General features: G+C 38.0%; 3 protein-coding genes across 5 annotated transcripts; 1 reads left to right on the top strand and 2 right to left on the bottom strand.

Annotated features, from left to right (window-relative positions):
* Positions 1-3,956: 3,956 nt before the first annotated feature.
* On the bottom strand, positions 3,957-10,386 carry LOC110046182 (dimethyladenosine transferase-like). The gene is made up of 12 exons (XM_020751868.2): positions 10,247-10,386; positions 10,053-10,126; positions 9,395-9,481; positions 8,738-8,799; positions 8,489-8,582; positions 7,906-7,955; positions 7,691-7,814; positions 6,000-6,092; positions 5,780-5,844; positions 5,424-5,487; positions 4,993-5,099; positions 3,957-4,558 (listed from the first exon to the last, which is right to left on the bottom strand). The coding sequence occupies exons 1-12, from the start codon at positions 10,308-10,310 to the stop codon at positions 4,516-4,518; spliced, it is 927 nt and encodes a 308-aa protein (XP_020607527.2). The 5' UTR covers positions 10,311-10,386; the 3' UTR covers positions 3,957-4,515.
* LOC110046181 (SET domain-containing protein 9-like) lies at positions 10,272-13,915 on the top strand. Its single transcript, XM_020751867.2, has 4 exons — positions 10,272-10,570; positions 11,298-11,557; positions 11,960-12,083; positions 13,228-13,915. The coding sequence occupies exons 1-4, from the start codon at positions 10,272-10,274 to the stop codon at positions 13,550-13,552; spliced, it is 1,008 nt and encodes a 335-aa protein (XP_020607526.2). The 3' UTR covers positions 13,553-13,915.
* A 616-nt stretch (positions 13,916-14,531) lies between these two features.
* LOC110046159 (uncharacterized) lies at positions 14,532-21,064 on the bottom strand. Of its 3 annotated transcripts, none has more exons than XM_089287152.1 (3): positions 20,916-21,064; positions 16,432-17,326; positions 14,532-16,091 (listed from the first exon to the last, which is right to left on the bottom strand). In XM_089287152.1, the coding sequence occupies exons 2-3, from the start codon at positions 17,317-17,319 to the stop codon at positions 15,660-15,662; spliced, it is 1,320 nt and encodes a 439-aa protein (XP_089143278.1). In that variant the 5' UTR covers positions 17,320-17,326; positions 20,916-21,064; the 3' UTR covers positions 14,532-15,659. The 3 variants fall into 3 exon arrangements, with proteins under 3 accessions (XP_089143278.1, XP_089143279.1, XP_020607498.2); XM_089287153.1 differs by lacking the exon at positions 20,916-21,064 and adding an exon at positions 18,127-18,787; XM_020751839.2 differs by lacking the exon at positions 20,916-21,064 and having other exon boundaries at positions 16,432-18,106.
* Positions 21,065-21,514: the final 450 nt, after the last annotated feature.

Raw genomic sequence — 21,514 nt, 5'->3', positions numbered from 1 at the left:
ACAATGGCGAGGTATTGAAAAACGTCTTTGTCACTTCATTGTAAAGTTGACCTCACTTGTTTTCTGACGCTTAATATAAACTAAGGAAATCATATATGCCAAAATGTCTCTACATATCGACAAAAGGGGTTATTTCCAATTCCGCCGTGAAAATCCACACCTTTTCGGTGTTTGTTCCGTTTTGTTATTTGTTATATGCATGATCGGGCTATAACTGCGTGGGCGCAAAGATCCATAAACCATCGTTCAGTAGTCACAAACGGTCTGACATTTTGCCTGCTAGCGTGACGTGTGGCCCATGCTGATCTCTTACGGAACTCGGAGGAATTTGAGAAGTTGATACCGTGACGCATCTCTACTATAGGGCTTTAGTACACTTCTGGGTGCTACTGTGCAAAACTAAGCGAGGCGCGTTAAACCAGTGATTTTTCCACTGTTGCATGGAAGCTAAGGTGGCCAACAGAAGCGGAAATGACGAAGACCCAAACAAGGTCTGTACGTGTAGATCATACGGAAACCACTTATGATATTGGCGTCACTTTGAAGAACAGTCCTCAATAGATGACAGAATCCCATTAGGAAATGAGAATGTGTTACGTTAGGAGGAGCCGCGTGAAAAAAAAAAAAAAAAAAAAAAAAAAAAACTGGAATACGTTACGCCAACGTTTTCAACTTTGACGACTACCTATCGAGATCTCGTTGTAATGTTCGATTCTACGGCCCTTTTTGCATCAATTTCTAACAGTCTTGAGCCCAATACGTTGGTTTTGGTTTAAGGGGAAAAACCGAATAAAAATCCAAATTAAAGAGATGTGGGGTACACATGTCTAGACGGCCGTATCCATAGAGGTCAAAACCAAATGCCGGCGGAGGTCAGGCGAGGCCATGATATCGTAGTTTTAAAATTCCTTTTATATTTCTCTGGTGTGGGATCCAACATCCTGCGATAACGGTTAATAAAAATTGTTTGCCTTCATTCGTAAAAAATGAGCAACACAGATGAGAAACTTGCATTGTTAGGTTTCTTTCAATGCGTTTAGATTTGTATTGGCGATTTACAAACTACAACAGAGCACCCAAAATGCCATTTCGTTCCAGTTCAAGTATCCAATAGGAAAACCGCACGAGCTCTCATCTGACGTCAAATTGTCACCGTGGTGATACGACGTAGCAACGCTGATTGACATCCATTTTAAACCTATCCGGATCCAGGTTTCTACCTGGTCTCCATACCTTTCTTAATTTTTACGTGATGTCATATAAATCTACGAGCACAAATTACGTGACCTTTAATGTTTTTAATAAAAAATATTCTAGAGATCTAAGTGAATGCTTTCATGCAATCTTTACGGGAAAATTTACAATGTTTAGACGCTTTGCTTTGGAGATAAACAATTTATTATTTTGAGACAATTGACGGACTGGAATGACATTTACTCACAAATATCAAGAAAAATTTTTTTCTCGCTTCATTATTTTCAGATAATCAGTATATAGAATAAGTGGCATCCAAAGAATTACGATATGAACTTAAAACTAACGAGCGTGTTTACTTCTATGTGTGATACATGAAATAAATAAGAGATCGGAAAATCTCTCTAAAGTTTTGCCAGAATGAACATACGGAACAGCGATCGAGTTATCATAAGTAATTAGTATTACCAACTAATAAATGTGACAGATTGCCAAAATCGTGTTGAAACGTTGTGTTCAAGATCTCTCTTTTCCAGAAGTTTCTTGCAGTAACAAAAAGCCCTGCTTTAATTCCCTTTTTTTTTGTTAAAGTGAACCTTTCTCGTCTTGAATCAATATTCTCCGACAAAACGAGCCATTTTGATTATAAGAACCGTGTCTAAACATAGTTAGTCATGCAGCACCCCTGACCAAACACTTTTGAGCTAGTCTTTATTGTGATAATCAAACCTCGATCAACATTTTTTCAGTTTCTCTAGAATTTGAAACAAGGTGGCATTGAGCAATCAATTTCACATTTTCATCATAGAGGCACGTTCACCACTTCTTCACTTGTGTGTTAAATAACATGGAGGTTCCACAGGTCACATTGTACGAGATAATTTGCGCCTATTTTGACTTTATTTGATACCAAATTACGGACTCAAAACTTTCAGAACTTTTCAGGTTTCATCGCTTCAATATCGCTGTGACCACAGTTGAAAGTGGAGTTGTCAGATGTGGGAAACGAAACAGTCACATCGATGCAAACTTGAAAAAATGAGAAAAATGCTCTAAAATATCGAGGATCCGTTACCAGGACTGGTAATAATCGTTTTATCGCAAAAGTATTTATCCGTCGACTACAGTAGACTGGCTGTCGAAAGCTCTTCTTTTTAATAATGTTTGCCATAGAGCACTTTGTTCAATTTTATTGAGAAAAATTCTATGCAGTCTGATTTGTAGGTTATAGCCGATTTGTTTACGTTTTTTTGTTTATATTTTCCTCGCGCCATGATCATCTGACGAGAAATTAAGGCATCTGTTAACAGACTAACTGGATTTGCTTTTTACAGACCGCACCAATCTTTTGGCACTTCAATGTCTTGCCCAAGAAAACTTACAAAACAAGGGCGTTGTCTCGCTCGATTGACCCAATGTCCGACGATCTCACGATCTGTTTAGGCTATCAAGATTTTGGCCGTCATTTTCTGGACTGAAACGATTTCATGAAAATTCACTGATGAATGGATTCAACGAATGAATGATTGTATCCATTTACTGATGAATGGATACAAACTAGTAGTGTCATAACCTTTACTTACTATGCTAGTACTTAATCGACTCAACTCTCTTCAAACACTGAGAAAACCCAGCTTCGTAGGCGGTTACTTCAGCCCTGATTTTCTTTCATTAGATTATTTGCAGTTTCTTTAAGTTGGTTTAACTAAGGCATGCCAGTGCAGGTTTATGTTCAGGGTACCGAACGTCCAACTGGAGTTATAAATCTTGCCGAGTTTTGCATCACAGGAAGAAGTAAATTATCTGTCGGCTAATTGCAAAAAAAGCCAAGGAATCAGATATTGGATAGAAGGATAAATTCAGTTTCTCCCAAGTCACTGGTTATTGGTTATTTAGTGAACAAGATCGTAAATATAGACATTGAACTGGGCCAAAATCCTCAATCGATAAACCTAGTTAATTCGTTTGTTTACTGGGCATAATATTGAGTTCATTTGTAAGTCTATTTCGCATTCCTGCACGTTTTCGTCGCCCAGCCAGTTTATACCACTACTTTTTAATTGAATTAAAATAATCTTTGTCGATAGGTCTGGATACGTGAAGCTTGTCAACTTCCCTGTGACGTAATTTTAAGCCGGATTTCTTCAGACCAAAAATTCGGAAAACGGTAGCCGCAAGGGGTGGTAGTCATCACCCTGCACCACCCTTAGTACGCAAGTATTCGTTACCCGTTACCAGGTCCTCCTGATATGGAAGAACTGAGTGCGTTGGAAACGAGGTTAACCTTTATCTGCCCAGATAAATTACTCCTAGAAGAACATCTGTCAACAAACACCCTTGACTTTGCATCGCTCGTTTACCATAAGAAAATCACTCAATGCGACGCAGAGCATATTTTTCAAACAGTTATAAGCGCGCGAGTTTTCATGCAAGTAAGATATTTCTTATGAACATTCACACTACAGAATTTTGTTGTTTGAATCTAGTGGATTCCATAATTGGCCAAGTTACTTTATTTGAATTACTCTTCATCGATCAAAGATCTTCTTGGCTACATTACAACATAGGAAAAGCAAAGAAAATCCTTGAGTGTGCATAAATATTGCATAGGCCCCTGGCTTTCCTAGCTGTACCATTCCCAAAAGCGTTCTTCAAAAATAACCACAAAAAGCTATTTACAGCAAATTGCAGTTTTCAATTACATCTTAATTGCGTCTGCATTTCTCCACAAAAAATTCACTCAATACGAGATCAAAAGGACAGACAGAACAAATTTCTTTCTTTATTTAATCAGATTCAGTAATTCGCCAGCTCAGCTAGTTAAACCAGCGTGAATCTGTGAAACAAACTCAAATGTACGGACCATGTTCCAATGTGAATTAAGTCAGTTCCTCATAAGAATTCGTCGAATCTGCTGAGCGATAATCGTAAATGGCTATTTTTGTTGCGACAATAAAACCGTTTAAAATGGAGGATAAACATTGACGTCCATCACTTTGTCTTTCAAATGGTCTTCCAAACTCTGCAGCCAATTAGAGAGCCAAGAATCGCACGAGCTATGTATCGCGTGCACGGTGCTAGGTTTTAATTGGCTTTTAAATTTTACACCAATTACAGCAGGATGTTCAAAGCAAGTGAAACACCAAAAGGCAAACTTTCTATTTATAGGTCATCGTCGTTCCTGAGAACATAGATTTCTGATCTGGCAAATCATCGGAATTGTGATGGCGTTCAGTTAAGGTCAGCTTCACAGGGAAAGGTCGTTCTACAAAGCATTCCTGTTTGAATTTCTTTACATGTTGGAGCATTCCCCAGATAACATCACGTGAAATGAATCCCGTTTGAATTGAAAAGGTGTAGGAGCCTGAAAACGAACGAAAAGCCGTGAGGAAAACATCGTTAGTACGATAAAAATATTAAAATTTTTGTTTGTTTTCTATGCTTGCAAGCCATCCAAAGAGGTAAACAACCGCTGCACATGTAATTCACGTGACTGCACGTCTGATTCAGGTGATCTTATCTTTGCGTCTCATCCTCTTCCCAGATTAAGCTACATGTAGGGTCCGGATGTTCAAGGGCTAATCGGGACTAATCCTGCATTGAATCTGCTTCAAGAAAATTTCGACGGTGTCAGGTGTGAAATGGTTACATTTTTAACACCCAATCCACCAACAAGGTATTTTATTGGCGTCAACCAGAAACGAGGGTAAATTTTGCCGCCAACAGCAACGCAAAGGTTTCAAAGAGCGCTCCTGCAGCGAAAGCCCTGATAATATTTGGACGGCAAAAATTTCTTACCCAAGAAAATCATCCATATCCATGGTCCGAGCTCGTTTTTTGTCGTAATCACTTTCTGCTAAAAGTTTCTGGACTTTCTCTTTAACATCAAATTCTTCATCCACCATCTGCGACATCAAATCAAAAATTAAATTACAGTTAGGTAGCGAGCGTACATACACAGATAAGGGAATTAATAAAAGACATGTTGGCCCTTGGACCACATGTCATCTATAGTGATAACGATGAAAGTTCCTCCAAAAACAGTTATTTCGGAAACGCTCTCCAAAGTGGAGATTGTGAAAACAGCTAACTAAAGCACCATTTTTGAAGCAATATTTCAGTATTGCTTTAAATCGTTTTTCGAAAACCTCCGTTTGCCTGTTCCTCCACGACTAAAACAAGTCTCTGTATTTATTAGTAAATTCAGTATTTTATGTAATTTTCCTTACAATATCGTTCAGTGAGCAGTGGATCTTGTAGTTCTTCTCCAACATTTCTGTAACGGCACGTGAACTGTGACAAAAAGAAAGCAGAGAAGTCAACAGCATTTTTCGCGCGTTCAATTCCTTTGCCGCTTGAGAGACCACAGAGATTGGACCTGAAAAATTCCATACTGATGACGTAGCTCCACAGAGATCCGCTTGGCGTCTCTGATTGGTTGTTATTTGCGCGCGAAAATAAAAAGTCGAGAAACAACCAATCAGAGACGCTACACGGATCTCTGTAGAGTACGTCACCAGTATGGAATTTCTCGTGTCCAGTCTCATCTCTACTGAAAACGAAGCCAGTACTCTGAAAAACCTACCTGAAACAAGCATTTAGTGTCTTATTTTTTCGTACAAAGGCGATTCTAACGAGACCATCCCATTCCTGAAAGAAATTTAAAAAAAAAAAAAAAAAGAAATCACACATAGAAAACGGACCAAAGTTAACCAAGAAACCCCAATATATAAATTATTTTTTCAAACTAAAGCATCACTCAAATTCATATTAACATCTAGAACTTATTTGTGGCTACTTCTTACCTTAAAATTAACAGGTGGTGGTGGATTTTTCGGTTCTATTCTCACCACACTGGATTCTACTTTTGGAGGAGGACGGAAATTATTCTTCCCAACCTGTCAAAATTTTCGAAAAAAATAAAACATGTCCTATTTGTTATCAAAGTTGCAATCATCTGCCAGGGAACTGTAGGATGTTTCATCAGTGTAAAGATAGTCATTGTGGTTGTCTGACCTGCCTGTTCCTCAGCAAAAGTACATATAAATCAAAAGTTTGCAGAAGAAACATTAAAAGATCAATGATTGATAATATAAAGCTGTGTTCATGCTAGTCCGAAACATGATTAGGTAGTCTGATCACGAAAGAAACATGTTTCATTATGAACAGTGTTCACATCAGGCAGTGCATTGCGCAGACCATGGTTGACTGAACATGATTATTCTGAGCATGATTAAAACAACCTCGCAAGGTAGTTTCAATCGTGATCAGACCAAACACATTCAAAATGGTGGATGGACCCGGAGAGGAGGCAAGTGCCCAAAAGAACCAAAAATGAGGCTATTATGAGGCCAAATGTCTAGTTAAAATATGGGCCCATGAAGAAATATAACGGCAATTATCAGCGATAGGTAGAAAGCAGAATATTTGGGAGAACATTGCTGCAAATTTTAAAGACAAAATTTGTCATTAATTAATGCTAGTACCATGAAATGGCATAAATTACACAACCATGCATGAAACGTGTTTAAAACCAACACCTGATGTGAACAATGCAATAACAAACATGTTTAGGCGAAACATGTTTCCTTGAAACATGTTTAATCTAATCATGTTTTGGCAACACAGCTTCAGACATGTTTCCTTCTCAAGTGAGACCTAGGGATGCAAACAATTGTACAGTCGAACCTCGATTATCCGGACTCGTTGGGACTAGATGAAATAGTCCAGATAATCGAGGGTCCGGATAATCAAAAATATGAATATTAATGAAGAATAAAACTGTTTAAATAAAAAAACATTTAATCGTGAAACAGCACTTTTACAAATCGTTTGGAAAATAATATGGTCTAGTGTATATCTTGAACCACTCAACTCTGAGCCAATCATAACTCACTTGAGTGTTCTTCATTAGTTATGATGTGTGCAAGCGCTTCTTTTGCTCTTTAAAAGCAAAACAAACTGGCTTTTGACTGCACTTTTCAATGCTATAGTTTTAAAAAGAATATTGCTACGGATCTTGATCATGACTCATAAATATTCATGATAAAATTGGGACTAGAGAAAAAGTCTGGATAATCAAGAAATCAGGATAATTGAGGTACGGATAATCGAGGTTCAACTGTACTTGAAGATTTAAGACGACTGGAAGAAAACTTCATACCCTGCATTTCATTTTTGATGTAGCACTGCAGTTTAGAAACTACTTTCAATGTTTACATTGTTTCCATGTAGAAACAATGTAAATTTATAAGTTCATTCTAACTGTGTTCTTCCAGGAAATATCCATACCCCTACCATGGTGGGTTTGTTTATTTGAACCTCCCACCAATCCCTCTTGAAATTCCAGTTTTAATTCATACTTTCCTTCTAATATGTTAGCCTTTCGAGTCCCCGCCCCCCTAACACCTCTCCCCCTTAGAATTTCCAAATTTCTGATAACCGTCCTTAGGGTGGGTAGGGATAATTTCTGGAATTGCAAATGGCAGAGCATTACCTTCATTAGATGATCTACTCTGGCTAGCAACTGCGTGTTGATTGACAGTCGACAATACAACTTGTCTCCAGGTTGGGCAATTAAACGCTGTGCAAATTCCCTCTGGAACATAAGTACTGCACACCTGCAGATCAATTAAATTAAACATCATTGTTACAACATATGGTTACACAAATAGGGAAAAACTGTGGGACACTGATGGGCAAGAGGTGTACCTGAAAAATGGTCTGTGAAGTAGCAGCTTGAAAACAAATGGAGATGAAATCTACGAAAAAAGAACACCAATATTATCAGATTCAATAAAAAAATAATTACATGTTGTTAAGGGTTTTATAAAGGGTTACCCAGTGGTGTGTTGTGCTGTTTGGAGGGAGAGAAGGGAGGAAGTAAAGGGGCTGGTCAACCATGGTAAATATAAGGTAAAGTCTGCACATCAGTCCGTGGCCAACCAGGACGGGGCTTATCCTGGTTTCTGTAGCATGAAGCGACTAGGAGTATTTCTACATCCTGCTGGATGGGATGTTAGTCATTCACTGGGTTACTCCATGCATTAAATTTGCCGGTACTCATTTATACACCTGAGTGGAGAGAGGCATGGTGAAAGTTAATTGTCTTGCACAAGAACACAACACCATGTCCCCACCAGGATTCCAACCCAGACTGTTTGATCAAGGAGTTGAAGCATTAACCATGACGCCACTGTGCCTCAACCTGCTGGTCAGCCATGTGCAAGAATAAAAGAAAAGAAGATTTCAAGCAATTGATCAGTGAGATATTAGGTTGAGATAGAGCTCTTACCTGATAAGGCAGATTTGCTACACACACATCAAAATATGGCAGATCCGTTTTGAGGACGTCGCCGACCATAACATGAAGCTTGCTCGCTTGAGGACTGATTAATGTAACACACATTTAAACAAAATTAATAAAGCAATCTAAATGTAAGGACTAAGTATTTAAACTAAATGTTTGGTTAAAAAAAACACATTTTTTTGCCACTATCTATAAAACCAGACATAAGCCACAGATGTAAGATCCTTCACTTACGTTCCTTGCACTCTCTTTTGAAGCTCTGCAACCATACGAGGGTCAACCTCACAAGCAATGACCTAAGCAATGGAAGTAAGGTTTACTTAATCCTTTTAAAGTTAGAGTTAGTAGTTGTGGATAGACAATTTTTCTCTTTATGGTTCTACGATCTACACAAATTTCTTGCAAGAACTTAGTTGTTACTGTACACAAACTTTCATGATTCATGGATTAAGCTATATGTTTGATTGCATTTTTTTATGTGATTTACATACGCATGTATCGAACCTAAATCCTAGATACATTTATTATTGGTCAGGTCTTCAAAGCATCTTAAATAGCATTGCTAAGAAACTTCCCTGGGATGCTAAGGGGATTATCACCATTCTGAGCCCTAAACCACTCCTTATCTTGATGATTGCTAAATGTCAGAAACAAGCCGTATAGTGGATATATATGTACATGTATTTATAGGGTTATTATATGAAACAGTAACTTACCTTATATTGTGATTATTGTTAGCTTATATTGTTGTTAGTGTTGTTAATCTGTCACATTCTTCCCTCAATCCATTTTGGTTGATAATACCTCAAGGTAGAGCTCTATGTACTTGACAAAAGTTGATTTAACATCAAACTAATGTAAGTTTAAAGACAGCAGCTCAACAATTCTTACCTTTTTGACGCGCTCTAATAGTTTTACTGTCAAGTTTCCTGTACCTGGACCAATTTCCAGAACAGTATCTGTGGATCGTAAGCCTGCCTGTAAAGAGCAAAATATTAGGTACTTTATTTGTACTCTGCAGAGCTCTCACAAAGTTTTGAAGCAAGTGGAATTGGACTAGAAGGTTGATGTCTTCCATATCTTTCTAAAGAATAAGATAACTATCAGAGAAGCAAAGCCAGCCAAGATCATGAAGTAGAAAATGTGATTTTTGCTGGTAGCTTGCTACTGAATTTGACAAATCTTACTCTGTCATTTAAACAGAAACAGACGTATTCAATTTCCAAAGTAGCTGGCATGGCTGCCAGTGAAAATGACCATCTACTTTGTGATTTCGCCCAGCTGCTCTTCAAACTCTAGGATCTACTCTGGAGTAATGGCATTTAAAGATTTTCGTACTTTTTTTGTCAAAACACCTACAGTGACACAAAACTCGTGGGACATCAGCGATGTCACAAATAAAGACGCCTTAAGCTTTAACAGCTTACTGAAACTTTAAATATGTTAGTAAATTAACTTACACTAATATATATAGGCTTACAGTAAGTTAACATAGGAAAAATCGCTACGTAGAAATTAAAAAGATTTTAAACATGTAAAACCAACCAACCTTTTCAACAAGACTAGTTATGACGAGTGGATTCTTTAAAATATGTTGGCCATGTTCTGTTTTGAACTGCAAAGCTGACAACAATATTCAAATCTTATTGAATTCGCACACAACATCATGCCAGTGAAATTGTACAGTGAAAAGAACCTGATCTTAACATCACAAAAACGTCAACATAAGAAATAAAAGCATACCTTGTTGATACACTTTGTTTTGGCCATGCTCTCTACTTTTCTTAGCGGCTTTAACTTTCGGCATTTTACCTTCCCGCACAGAACACAGAACCAAGAAATATTATTCTACAGCGATTCTATTGCTTCACGTTTCGTCCGCCATGTGCAATTTGCTCCTTTTGACTCCAACGAGAAAGACTGGGCCGAATTTTTAACCGCTGACCAAACTCTTTTCAAATATGGCGGCCAGCTGGAGCTGAATATGCTCTACAAGAAATGGATTGAAAAATGGAGAAGTTACCGATACAGATTTGTGCCTTGGATTACTTTGAATTTGAAGAAAAGGTTGGATGACCCCTTGTTTGTTTATAGCCTTCATAAGCCAGCAATAAGCTTACAGTACGATACCCACTTTGCACGAACAGTGCTAAAGCGCGTTTTTCAGACAAGCTTATTTAATTAGCTGACCTTAGCTAGTGTCACTTTGGCCAGCTAGTTAAGAATTTTGTCGTGAGATAAAATGCATGGCTAAGACACTAGACGTTTGCAGTCTGTAGTGTAGATGGCTTGGAACATCTTTTGAGAGGCAATTCTTAAGCCGCATTTTAAAGGAAGGCCCACCGGGGGTTTACTCCCATCCTTAAATAGGGTATCGTTCTATCTCCTGTTGGCAGTGTGATCCTTAGATGGGGTACCTAAATTGTATCAGCTAAAACTCAATGCAGAACTGTCTACGTGTAATTAAACGAAAAACAAATTCTATGCTTGATGCTTAACTTCCAATGTTACAGAAAAGAAATAAAGTTGTACCGTTCATATATAGGGTGTCATTTTTCGGGTTTGGGCCTCAAATGGGGTATCAATTTTCATTTGCTTCATCCTTAAATAGGGTCAGGGTTTAAGACCTTTCACCTCACACACCTATCCTAAATTTAGAGGAGTACCCTCCCCTCTTCCCCCCCCCCCCTCCCCCCGCCTTGGGATGGCCCATTTCATATAGAACAGAGCAGAACTGCCAATTTGTAAGACATTGTCCATACATTCCTGAAGTAATAATTGCTGTTTCAACCAGAACAGTGCGAGAGGTTTCCTCTAGAGATCAAGACAAGACAGTGCCAGATTCAAAAGTTCTCGAGTCCCTTTTAACTGTCCTACACGCTCTTCGCAATAATCGTGCACACTCTGCAAAGAATACGCAATGTGCAGGGGCCATGTATAATGCTCTTGGTTACGAAATAAAGAGACTGGATAGCACAATTCCTGGAGCAGGGAAAGGTGTATTTGTCACAAAAGGAACAGTCCCAGCACAGAGCCTGGTAGCTTTATACCCAGGTATGATCAAAACAGAAGTTCTTCTTACTAATAGGCATATGTTTTGTTTTGTGCTGGTTCTGGGAATTTACTTATACATTAGAGCAGCATCTCTTTTAATATTTATTTTTGTACATATTTGTTTGACAAATATGCAGACACTATTGTGTTGTACCAGGAAATATTCATGCCCAATTCCTTTCCCCCAGGATTAAACCAGGCAGGAATATTCGCACCTTTTGAGGAGAAACAAGTCATGAAACAAGTAGATGTACACAGCAGATCGCAATCTTGTGTTCCACTATGCTAATCGGCAATAAAAACTAGTGCTACTTGCATAACATTCAGTTGCTTCTTATTCGGGGAGAGCAGCTGCTTGCACCTAATTTTATTTAACATGCTTTTGTTATTTTTTTCTCCCAGGAACCATTTATTGGCCTTATGAACCTATCATGATTCAATCGATTGGAAATCCATTTATCTTCCGCTGTATTGATGGAATTCTTATTGATGGCAATGATAAAGGATTATCCAAAATTATCTACAGGTAATTAATTAATCTGGCTTAAAAAGAACTACTTTAAATGCTTACAAAGACAGCTTTAAGCCATGACGTGCCCTACAAAAATTGTCTTCAATCAACTGCCTAGTTGCATAGGCCTACAATTCGTGCATATGGAGGGGTTTCATTAACATTTTTAGCAGGAGGGCAACTGGTTTTTACAGGCGGGCAAAACTTTTTGACTTGAACTTCTTTTTTAAAAAAACTTTCCACTAGATGGTCAAACCAGGCTTGTAAATCCATCCACGCAGTTGGTCAATTTGCCCGGTTTCTGGCTGTTAATGAAACCTCTGCATATGGTCAGAGTCATATAGTTCTCTGCATGAATTGCATACCTATAATGATTTCAAGGTAAACATGTAAATTGCACTAATGTTGTTGTAGGCCTGGTAGCCTCAAGCTAGTGGTTTCTGTTTGTTGCACTGGACTCACTGTTGAGAAGCCTGGTTTGGATCATGACCAGGCTCATTGTATTATATTCTCACACAAGAGAGTTTACTCTCGTGCTGCTTCTCTCCACCCAGGGGTATAAATGGGAGCCAGTGAGCTGTTAGCAGTAAGAGACTGGGTAACTTGATAACGTTGCAGGTGACCTGTACACTATCATCTCATCTGTCGCATTGGGACTAGCGATACTCCCAGTCACTGATCAAGCCCTGTCCACACTACACCGGAGGAGTTTGAACACAGAGGTTTTTCTCAGAAAACCCATAGGCCTAATTTTTCCAACCACACTACACTGGAGGAAATTTAAAACACAACAATTACCAGTCATTTTGGATTTGTGTTTGAAGAAAACTGAGTTGGGGAAATCACAGGATTATTGTGATATCATCGCTTTTGAAAAGCTCCATCTTCAAAAATTGTTGCACGAAAACGAAAAGCCGACAATTTCGAATTTGTCTCAACTAGTTTGAAGAGAATTTCAAAAAGCTCAGTTTCGTGACAGATTAGTGTGGATGGTAGACCTAACTGTAGAGCTGCTTTGTCAAAGTGGATGCTGCCTAAGTGGCAGCACTAATGAGCCAGTATGCTCTACTGATCTCAGGAACAGAAACAACATAAACCTTAACAATTAGAATGCAAAGTCTACTACGGACAATATCAAGGTCCTACTCTGTTTTTCTAGGTCAAATGCGCGGCGAGATCAAATTGGTCCATATCTTCCTTGTGACACCACATGGCTCGGAGATGAACCTGTAAACCCACTTGCCGTGGGGCAGTATGTCAATAACAGGACAAGGAATGTCCCAGCCAATGTAGCTTACCAAGAAGTGGATGTCCCTTTCCAAAGTATTGCACCAAAACTGTGGAAGAACCTTCCAAATGTTTGGTACAGTAGTGGGAACATTGTAGGTGAAAATGCTTTCCTAAGAATGGTTGCACTAGTTTCAGTGGATGAAATTAATGAAGGCAAAGAAGTGTTTTCCTCTTATTTCACAGTGGTACATTAGAATACAATTCCTGGTGAACATTTTACCCTAATCAGGGCTCGAAAAAAGAGCCGTCCAGTCGCGCGGGACAAGAAGATTTTCCTGTCAGGCAAGTTACTTTTCATTCTCACTTGTCAAAGGGCAAGGGCACAGCCAGGTCATCTGCCAACTAATTTGCAAAAAAAGTTAACTAAGACCTGCCCAGGGTAAGCAAAATTTGAGAACTATTGGTATGATGGGCAAGTTGGAATTAAAGTTTTTTTCAAGCCCCGCTAATGTAATATGCATTATAATACCTTCAAATAAAAAAAAAAAATCAAAAATAATTTTGTAAAAACATTGAAATTGTGATGATAAATAAATGAGGAACAAAGAAGTTCAAAACTGAGAATTAAGATTTTCTGCAATTATAGCTGGACCAGTAATATTTAGGTACCGAAACACTGGCAAAATTGACAGTAGGGAAACAATTCATTGCATGGGGTTTGATTTGTGTTCCTATGACATTTATCGTTCTCCCAAACGTTCATTTTGTGCTTCTATAGTGCGATAGAAACACAGAATTTATTCTCACCATAATTGTTTTGTTTTTTTTGTTTTTTTTGTTTGTTTGTTAGTTTCTTTGTTTTTTTTTCATTGTTAGAGTGAGTTTTTTTATTTAAAATGTAAGAAACAGAAAACATTTGCTTGTTTATATTGAGTGATTGGAACTAGTTTGGGAGAATGAGAAATGCTGTGGGAACATGAACCAACAGATGAGTGTTTCCACAGCTTTTTGAATTCTCCCAATCTTTCACAATCATGAGTGTTTCTTTTACTTGACAGAAACAGAAAATGTTTTCTATCTTTTTTGGGAAAACAGCCTAAAGAAACTAACGAATGTGACTACAACTTTTCTGTGTTTCTGATTTTCAACTAATCACCATGAATATTTTCTTTGGGCTATGTTCTAAACACATAAAATATACAAACTTCTACCTTTCAAGATCAGAAAAATCACTGCATAATGAAATAATCTTTAATTATTGAAAAAATATTAAATTCTATATAATTATGCTAAATGATTGTGCCAATAATTTAAATTTGTTATACTTAATTACAAATAAGCACAAATTAAATATGTAATTTTTTCTTTCCCTACTAGACTAGAATGATTTAACACATTCTTTCTTTTCTATCTACAAAAAATTATAGACATAATGTACATTGAATACTAACAACCTATGTGTACTGAATGTTTAAATGTTCATGTAATTAGAAATCTCTTCAACTTGCTAGAAAACAACAAAGAACTCTAAAACTACTTGGACTGGGTGTACTGCATAGCAGTTCCTCTTGTTAACCCTTTAGTCCCTTTGCATTGTCGATATTTTATAATTTGTTAAAAATCCTCCTAGAGGTCTACTGTGACTCATCTGACGTAGGGTTCAGCAGTTCAGCACAAATGATTTCATATTTAATTCTAATCAGCATATTCTAAAATTTCTAAAAATTGTTCTACAATTAAATGATGCTGTAAAATTGTGAAAGTAACAATAGGTAACGAAACGTGCCAAATGATATAATATCCAGTTTTTTTGTAGTTTGATACTGACATCTCTAAATTTACTTCACACAATCATGATGAGGTTAGCTATAAAAGATCCGCTTTAAATAGACTGCTTTTGTGTTTATTTCGAGGGCCATTAGTTTATCAGTTTTGTTACTGTCAAATGTTACCCTCTCCAATAAATTCTACTACCACTACTACTACTAGTCTGTTTTTCTCTCAAAATTCAGCGTAGGTTATGAGGTGAGATGCTTTAGCCTTCTTGGCCATACCGCTCTTGTCTCACCTTCCTCCCTACTCAGCCAGAGCCATAGCATTGCATTCACGATAGCTAAACACTCATTCAAGTGACCCTTAGAGAAAAACTGGCTGCCAGCAGACTAGCTATAAAGGTTAATGTACCACAACCAAAATGTTCAGTGAAACTCTGCTACAACAAAAGAAAATACTGGGAATCCAAATTTAACTACCAATTCTAAGGCCTTTTAGACTCATCTCATTTTATCACATGTAATGCAATGTCACTAAATATAACAATAAATGTGCTAGAGTTAATAGAACCAGTTAGTTTCCAAACGGTCAGTAAAGCTCAGTAAAAGAGTCACTGTTGCTAGATATCTCGTGTTGATCCAAGTGGTCATCAACTGATGCCCTCCTGTTGGCAATTTCTTTTAGTCCAGAAATAAGGTCATTGAACAGGCTTTGTCTTCGCTTACCATAAGCTTGCCCTCCCGGTTCTAGCTTCAGCGGTTCTGAAGAGAAGTGGCCCACCTCAAATGCCACAACAGCAGCATGATCTAACTTCCCTGGCAACTCACACATCTGCTGCGAAATGTTTTGCTCTCTAGCTCTGCGAAATTCCTTATTTGATGCAACCAGGTTGTGATCATCACGTCTGACTTGTTCCAGGAAAGAGCGCTTTTTCTGAGTGGATTTACACACATGTGAAATGAGCTTTGCACAGACTGCCATCGCTGATACTTGATCTTCAGGTCCTTCTTCCTGGATAACCTGCGTGAACAAAAGATAATTCAGTGATTGCTGGTATATCATAAACACACAAGTCCTAAAAGGGGCTTGTTGCCAATGGTGCCATGCCCAAGTATCTCTGTTTCTAATCGTCCCTTTGCAGTATGCCTTGCTTGAAGAGACTTTAGTTAAGTTGTGGCCAGATGGGGCAGTAGAGCCAACATGACTTGAAATTATTGGATATCAGAACAGCAGAAACAGCTTTGGATTGGCTTATTGAAAACTTGGGTTTCTTTAAGGGTGGCTATCAGCTAGATGCAGTAATTGAATGCACTTTGAGCTTGCGACTGAGAGGTATTAACTTTTCCCTATCTACATATACCTTAGTCATGTCATCCAGCATGGTCTTGTGTCTCGCTATTGGTGGGTCATATGCTTGATGCTGGGGAATGCCATGGTCGCCAGGAATCTCACAAAGTGTACACGGCACAATTATGGGATCAAAGTTATCGGAAATGCCGTCACTTGTGAGGAAGACAATGTCTCCAGAGTCAAGAACAGTAAATGAGAAAGTCAGATTTCTCAAGTCTGGATTGTAACCATCAACAGGGCCAAGGGATCCCCCTGGGTTACTCATGTCTCTTTCCTCGTTGTCATAGTGTGAACCGATGGTCACTTCTTGTACACCTTTACTCGTCTTGTATGTAAATGCAAGGCTGTCACCAACATTGACTACACAGAGACCCCACCTTTCACTAGCTTTAAGTTGACAAATGACAGCTACACACAAAGTCGTTGTTGTTGCGTTGTTGTCCTTGATGAACTCCTGTGCATGGTGAAATGCGTTAAGTAGAATACTCAAAATATCACAAGTAGTGTTTGCCGTGTATAAATGACTGCTTAAATATTGTAAACAGCCTGCAACAGCACAACGAGCAGCAAGTCTTGACTTTTCACCCCAACCTACGCCATCAGCTAATGCTAGAATGCTACTGTTTTCTCCAGCTACCACTGCATAGACATCAGCAATTGGGTCTCCAGAAGTGTAGGTTGTAACAGGATCACATTCGTACAATGAGGTTCCAATACCATAAGCTCGAGGTTGCCGCTCTGTCCATCTGCCAAAGGGTTCATGGCCTGGAGGGATGTTCCTAACACCCTCTTTAGGTCCTGTAGCTGCAGCAAATATTTTTCTACTGAGTGGTACAATTTTGTGGCATGGGAGGTCGCAGTAGCGCTTACTCCAGTGTACTTCATTTTGCCACACCATTATTTCTCTAACAGACGAAAAAGAAAAAGGCGAAAAGTTAAAATTTCCACAGCCTGACATGTACAAATACACTTCACATCCTTCCGCACGGCAGGGATTTTTTTTCCAAGACCCCACCACCACTCAGGAAATTCCAATTACGTTTGATACATTTCTTTAAATGTTTTGGTCTTAGAGAACCCCCCACCCCCCAGAAAATTCCAATCCCTTCTATGGGGGAGTATGAATATTTTCTGGAACTTCACAATGTCAAAAAAAATTAACAAAAAATAGAAACACGGCTTTCAAATTAATTTATTATTATTATTGGTTTGTTTTTTTGTTTTGTTTTGTTTTGTTTTTGTTTTGTTTTGTTTTTCTTTTGATTAATGGAGGACCCGGAAGTGCCTCGGTTCGGCTGTTGCTCCAGTACTCGGACTGAAGAAGACATTTGCATGAATGTTCCACAAAACACAAACAGTCCTTCATCGATCTGTCTGTTTCTTGACTAGGGTGTCACACATGTAAAGCCAACACAAACAGTCCTTAGGCAATAAATACCTCGGCAATAAAATATTACCTGTGTATTTAATACTGCATGTTCAAAATGGTAGCTGCAAGCCTGTTTTCTTGAACATATTGCCGTTTCTTAGATGGGCAACTAACGAAAACTTTACTGAGGTTGCAGAGAAGGTGTTTTTAAGGGAAAGTTCAGAAATGTAGCTTAAATTTTGCGTCTGGGAAACGAGTTTTGTTCGCACGAAAATAGGTCATTCTATAGGCACACATGGCAACTATTGACCAAACAGTTCAAATCATTAATCCTACCTTGTTTGTCATGAAGCAGTATTGAAGTAAAGGAAAGTGTTCACCCAGACTATAGAGACTACAGCGAAATGGTACCAGCCTCTGCGAGGAGCCAAGTTGTTCAGTTCGATAACTGAGAAACTGTAATCCAGTATTATAAGGCGGTAGAGGCTCTAAGTTCTCGCTGCAAATGTTTTGTTCCGTTTAAGACACGTCGACGTCAAAACTGGCTATATATCACCTAAACAAAACCCGCTCGTGGAATAATTGCAATCACGTTTCGTATCAGGACCGGACTCGCATGTAGTCACGCAATGAAAAAATGCGCTCACATGTTTCGTTGCCGTGACTTGTTTGGTTCTCGTGTATCGAGTAAAATCGCGCTTTTGGTTTCACATGTTGGTCACGCTAACATTAATTGCACTCACGTTTTTTCCGTGGAGTGACATTCCTGAGTTTCGAAAACAACAATTTACCCAGACAAGAACATCAGTTCTTTCAGATTGTTTACTTTTACAAATTTACAGGGGTTAGTAAGAGTATTAAAGGCTTATAAAATACTGTGCGCCGACACGAATTGAAAATAACCAGGACTTTAAAAACAGTTACACACTTTGACACAGTTATAAATGGTCTGCTATGACTTGTTCAACAAAGAAAAGCAATATATCTTATTCAAAAGGAAATGACTGAAACCTACCTTTTTTGCTTGAAAAATTTCCCCAGCCAGGGAAGAATTTGTTTCGATGTTGGTCCTGCTAGAACGTACGATTTAAAGCCGAAGCTTTCTGTGCCCCGAGTTTAATTTATTGCTCCGTATAAACTTTTATGCTAAAAGGTATACTGCTATCGTAAATACTGGCTTTTGACTGATTGGAAGCAGATCAATTTATTCTGTGGGTTATTACCCTTCTGCGGATTAAATTGTATCGATAGCAAAATTGAAAGCGAAAGTGTCCCACACAAAACTTGCAGGTTCGGGGTCGTTTCAGACAAACAAAAGGCTAGTTATGAAGAAGCAGCAATCAACAGACACACGAAAAAAACTGTTTTTTGAGTTTTTCCGACCACGTAAAATTACGAAGATCAATCGATATTTCGTGGTTATCTTTAATAAAACCATTATTGCACTGCTGCCTGCTGGATATTAGTCTTTCATCTCGTATCCAACGCGCGGGCGTGGAATAACTGTGAAATCGCTCAAATGTAGTCACGTCAAGTGAAAACTGCACACACAATTTCTGTCAGCACAATCTACCAAAAAAGGAAGTGTTTAAATGTAGTAAAGCAAGAAAAATTTTGCTTATAAATTTTCAAAAATGGAGAATAATAATAATAGAGGTTTTGCTTAACTTTTGCGTGGATTTGCTAGTCCCACAAATCAGCGATGAAGGAAGACACTGGAAATCGCGTTTTTAGACCAATTTATCCAAGAGAAAAGAGTAATAATATTTAACTTTATCACGGTTTTGAAAGCCATCTTGACGATTAGGACTAAACAACGTCAGAAATTACAGTGTTTGTATGGGAATCCGATGGCAAATAATTTTCATAAAAATATAATTATGAAGAATTATGAATAGCAAAGTTAAGATATTAGACATTTGACAATATATGTATATATATATATATATATATATATATATATATATATATATATATATATATATATATATATATATATATATATATATATTTTTTTTTTTTTTTTTTTTTTTTTTTTTCGCAAACGAGTGCCCGGCTCACAAGTTCGCGCCACTTTGCATTGGAGAAAAATCCTAGACAAACGTATTGAAAATTAAAAACGCGACTGTACGCTTTTTAGCTCAGCTACATACCTGAAACTTAGTTAATACGAATCCTTTGCGTATATATATATATATATATATATATATATATATATATATATATATATATATATATAATATATATATATTTGCCATCGGATTTCCAAACAAACACTGTAATTTCTGACGCTTGTGCCTACCCGTCAAGAGGGCTTCCAAAACCGTGAAAAGTTCTCCTTCCGCATGAAACAAAATCTCGCTAACTAGCTTCACATCATTTACATGTTGATCACGCTATTATAATTACACTCACGTTTGTCCGTTACAGGATGTAAGCTGGGATGTAAGTAACTATGACTGTGCCCGAGTCTAGGAATTTCTTTCGAAAACATCAAGAATTTACTCGCAAAAGAATACTGTACATAGACTAGACAAGAATTGAAAAAGGTTTGTTAACAGTTTATACACACATGAATGGGTTTAAACAAGGAAAATCGATTTATATCACAGGCCCCCCAAGTTCAGTATGTCACACTTGTGGCTAAATAAAACTCAACGAACGTTTTATAGCATTTGTATGGGAAATTAACTTTAGGCCTAAATATACTAAAATAAAGCCATGAATGCGCAAATAAACTTTACTAATCTCAACATAGGGTTGACTCTCTGTCTTTGGTGCAATTTGGGCGCAATTTGTGTCCATTTTAGACCGTTTTGTGGCTTACGAATTTTTGCGATGTCGTTCACGGATGCGACATCGCAAAAATTCGTGTGCCACAAGACGGTCTAGCCCAAATCAGTGCATCAAAGACACATAGCTATAGGCAACCCTATATTTAGGTGAGTGAAGATTATTTGCACATTAATTCATAGCTTCATTTTAATTCATTTAGGTCTTAAGTTAATTTCCCATACAAATGCTACAAAGCGTTAGTTCCTCTTGTTCCGTACAATTTAGCCACAAGTCACAAACTGAGCTTGGGCTACCTGTGTTTATATCAAAAGGAGATAGTGGAAACCTACCGTTATCACTTGTAAAATTTCCTTAGCGAGGGAAGAGTTTGTTTTGACGTCCACCCAACTAAGACGACTGTCTCGCGTTTACTGCTGAGCAACTGTTGACGAGAAAACTTTTTATAACCTTTACAATCATGGTTTTGTGCCAAAAGAAAAAAAAAAACGCTGAGGTCATGAACTGGAAACAGGGAAAACCGGTTTTGACGGAAATAGCTTTTAGTTTGTATATGTTATCTCATGATTTCCAGTGCAGTTTGCAGTAAATGAAATAAATAAGCAAGTAAATTTTTCGAAGGCTAAAAAACATTACACGAGCCCGTAAAGAACGGTGGGTGTGGGTGTGGGTGTGTGTAGGTGTGTTGTGGGGAGGGGGGAGGGGGAAAGGGAGTTTCGATTTTTCAGTCCGAAAAAATTACGAGTGCTTTATATGGCACAAGGAAGTCGTGTCATTACTTGTTAATAATACGAGTCAACCAAAATCGATTTTTTTTTTTTTTTAAGTGTCTTGTTACAGTTAAATTTGGTAAACACAATCTTCCATGCCCTGTCTGTGCCCTGTGGGTGTTTGTAATAAGATGTCTTTATTTGGTCAAGGGGAAACGTGT

The sequence above is a fragment of the Orbicella faveolata genome, unplaced genomic scaffold (genome assembly GCF_042242905.1).
Source record: "Orbicella faveolata isolate gen_17 unplaced genomic scaffold, um_ofav_v1 contig_14, whole genome shotgun sequence".
Lineage (NCBI taxonomy): Eukaryota > Metazoa > Cnidaria > Anthozoa > Scleractinia > Merulinidae > Orbicella > Orbicella faveolata.
This window is presented reverse-complemented; position numbering and strand designations above follow the sequence as displayed.

Coding starts and splice junctions, on each gene's coding strand:
- LOC110046159 (XM_020751839.2), bottom strand. CDS start 17,379: ATGTCAGGCTGTGGAAATTTTAACTTTTCGCCTTTTTCTTTTTCGTCT. Junction 16,092..16,431: donor TGCTGGATGACATGACTAAG/GTATATGTAGAT, acceptor TTGTTCACGCAG/GTTATCCAGGAAGAAGGACC.
- LOC110046182 (XM_020751868.2), bottom strand. CDS start 10,310: ATGCCGAAAGTTAAAGCCGCTAAGAAAAGTAGAGAGCATGGCCAAAAC. Junction 5,100..5,423: donor ACTGCTCACTGAACGATATT/GTAAGGAAAATT, acceptor TTGATGTCGCAG/ATGGTGGATGAAGAATTTGA. Junction 4,559..4,992: donor GATATGGATGATTTTCTTGG/GTAAGAAATTTT, acceptor GTTCGTTTTCAG/GCTCCTACACCTTTTCAATT.
- LOC110046181 (XM_020751867.2), top strand. CDS start 10,272: ATGCTCTCTACTTTTCTTAGCGGCTTTAACTTTCGGCATTTTACCTTC. Junction 10,571..11,297: donor ACTTTGAATTTGAAGAAAAG/GTTGGATGACCC, acceptor TGTTTCAACCAG/AACAGTGCGAGAGGTTTCCT. Junction 11,558..11,959: donor CCTGGTAGCTTTATACCCAG/GTATGATCAAAA, acceptor TTTTTCTCCCAG/GAACCATTTATTGGCCTTAT.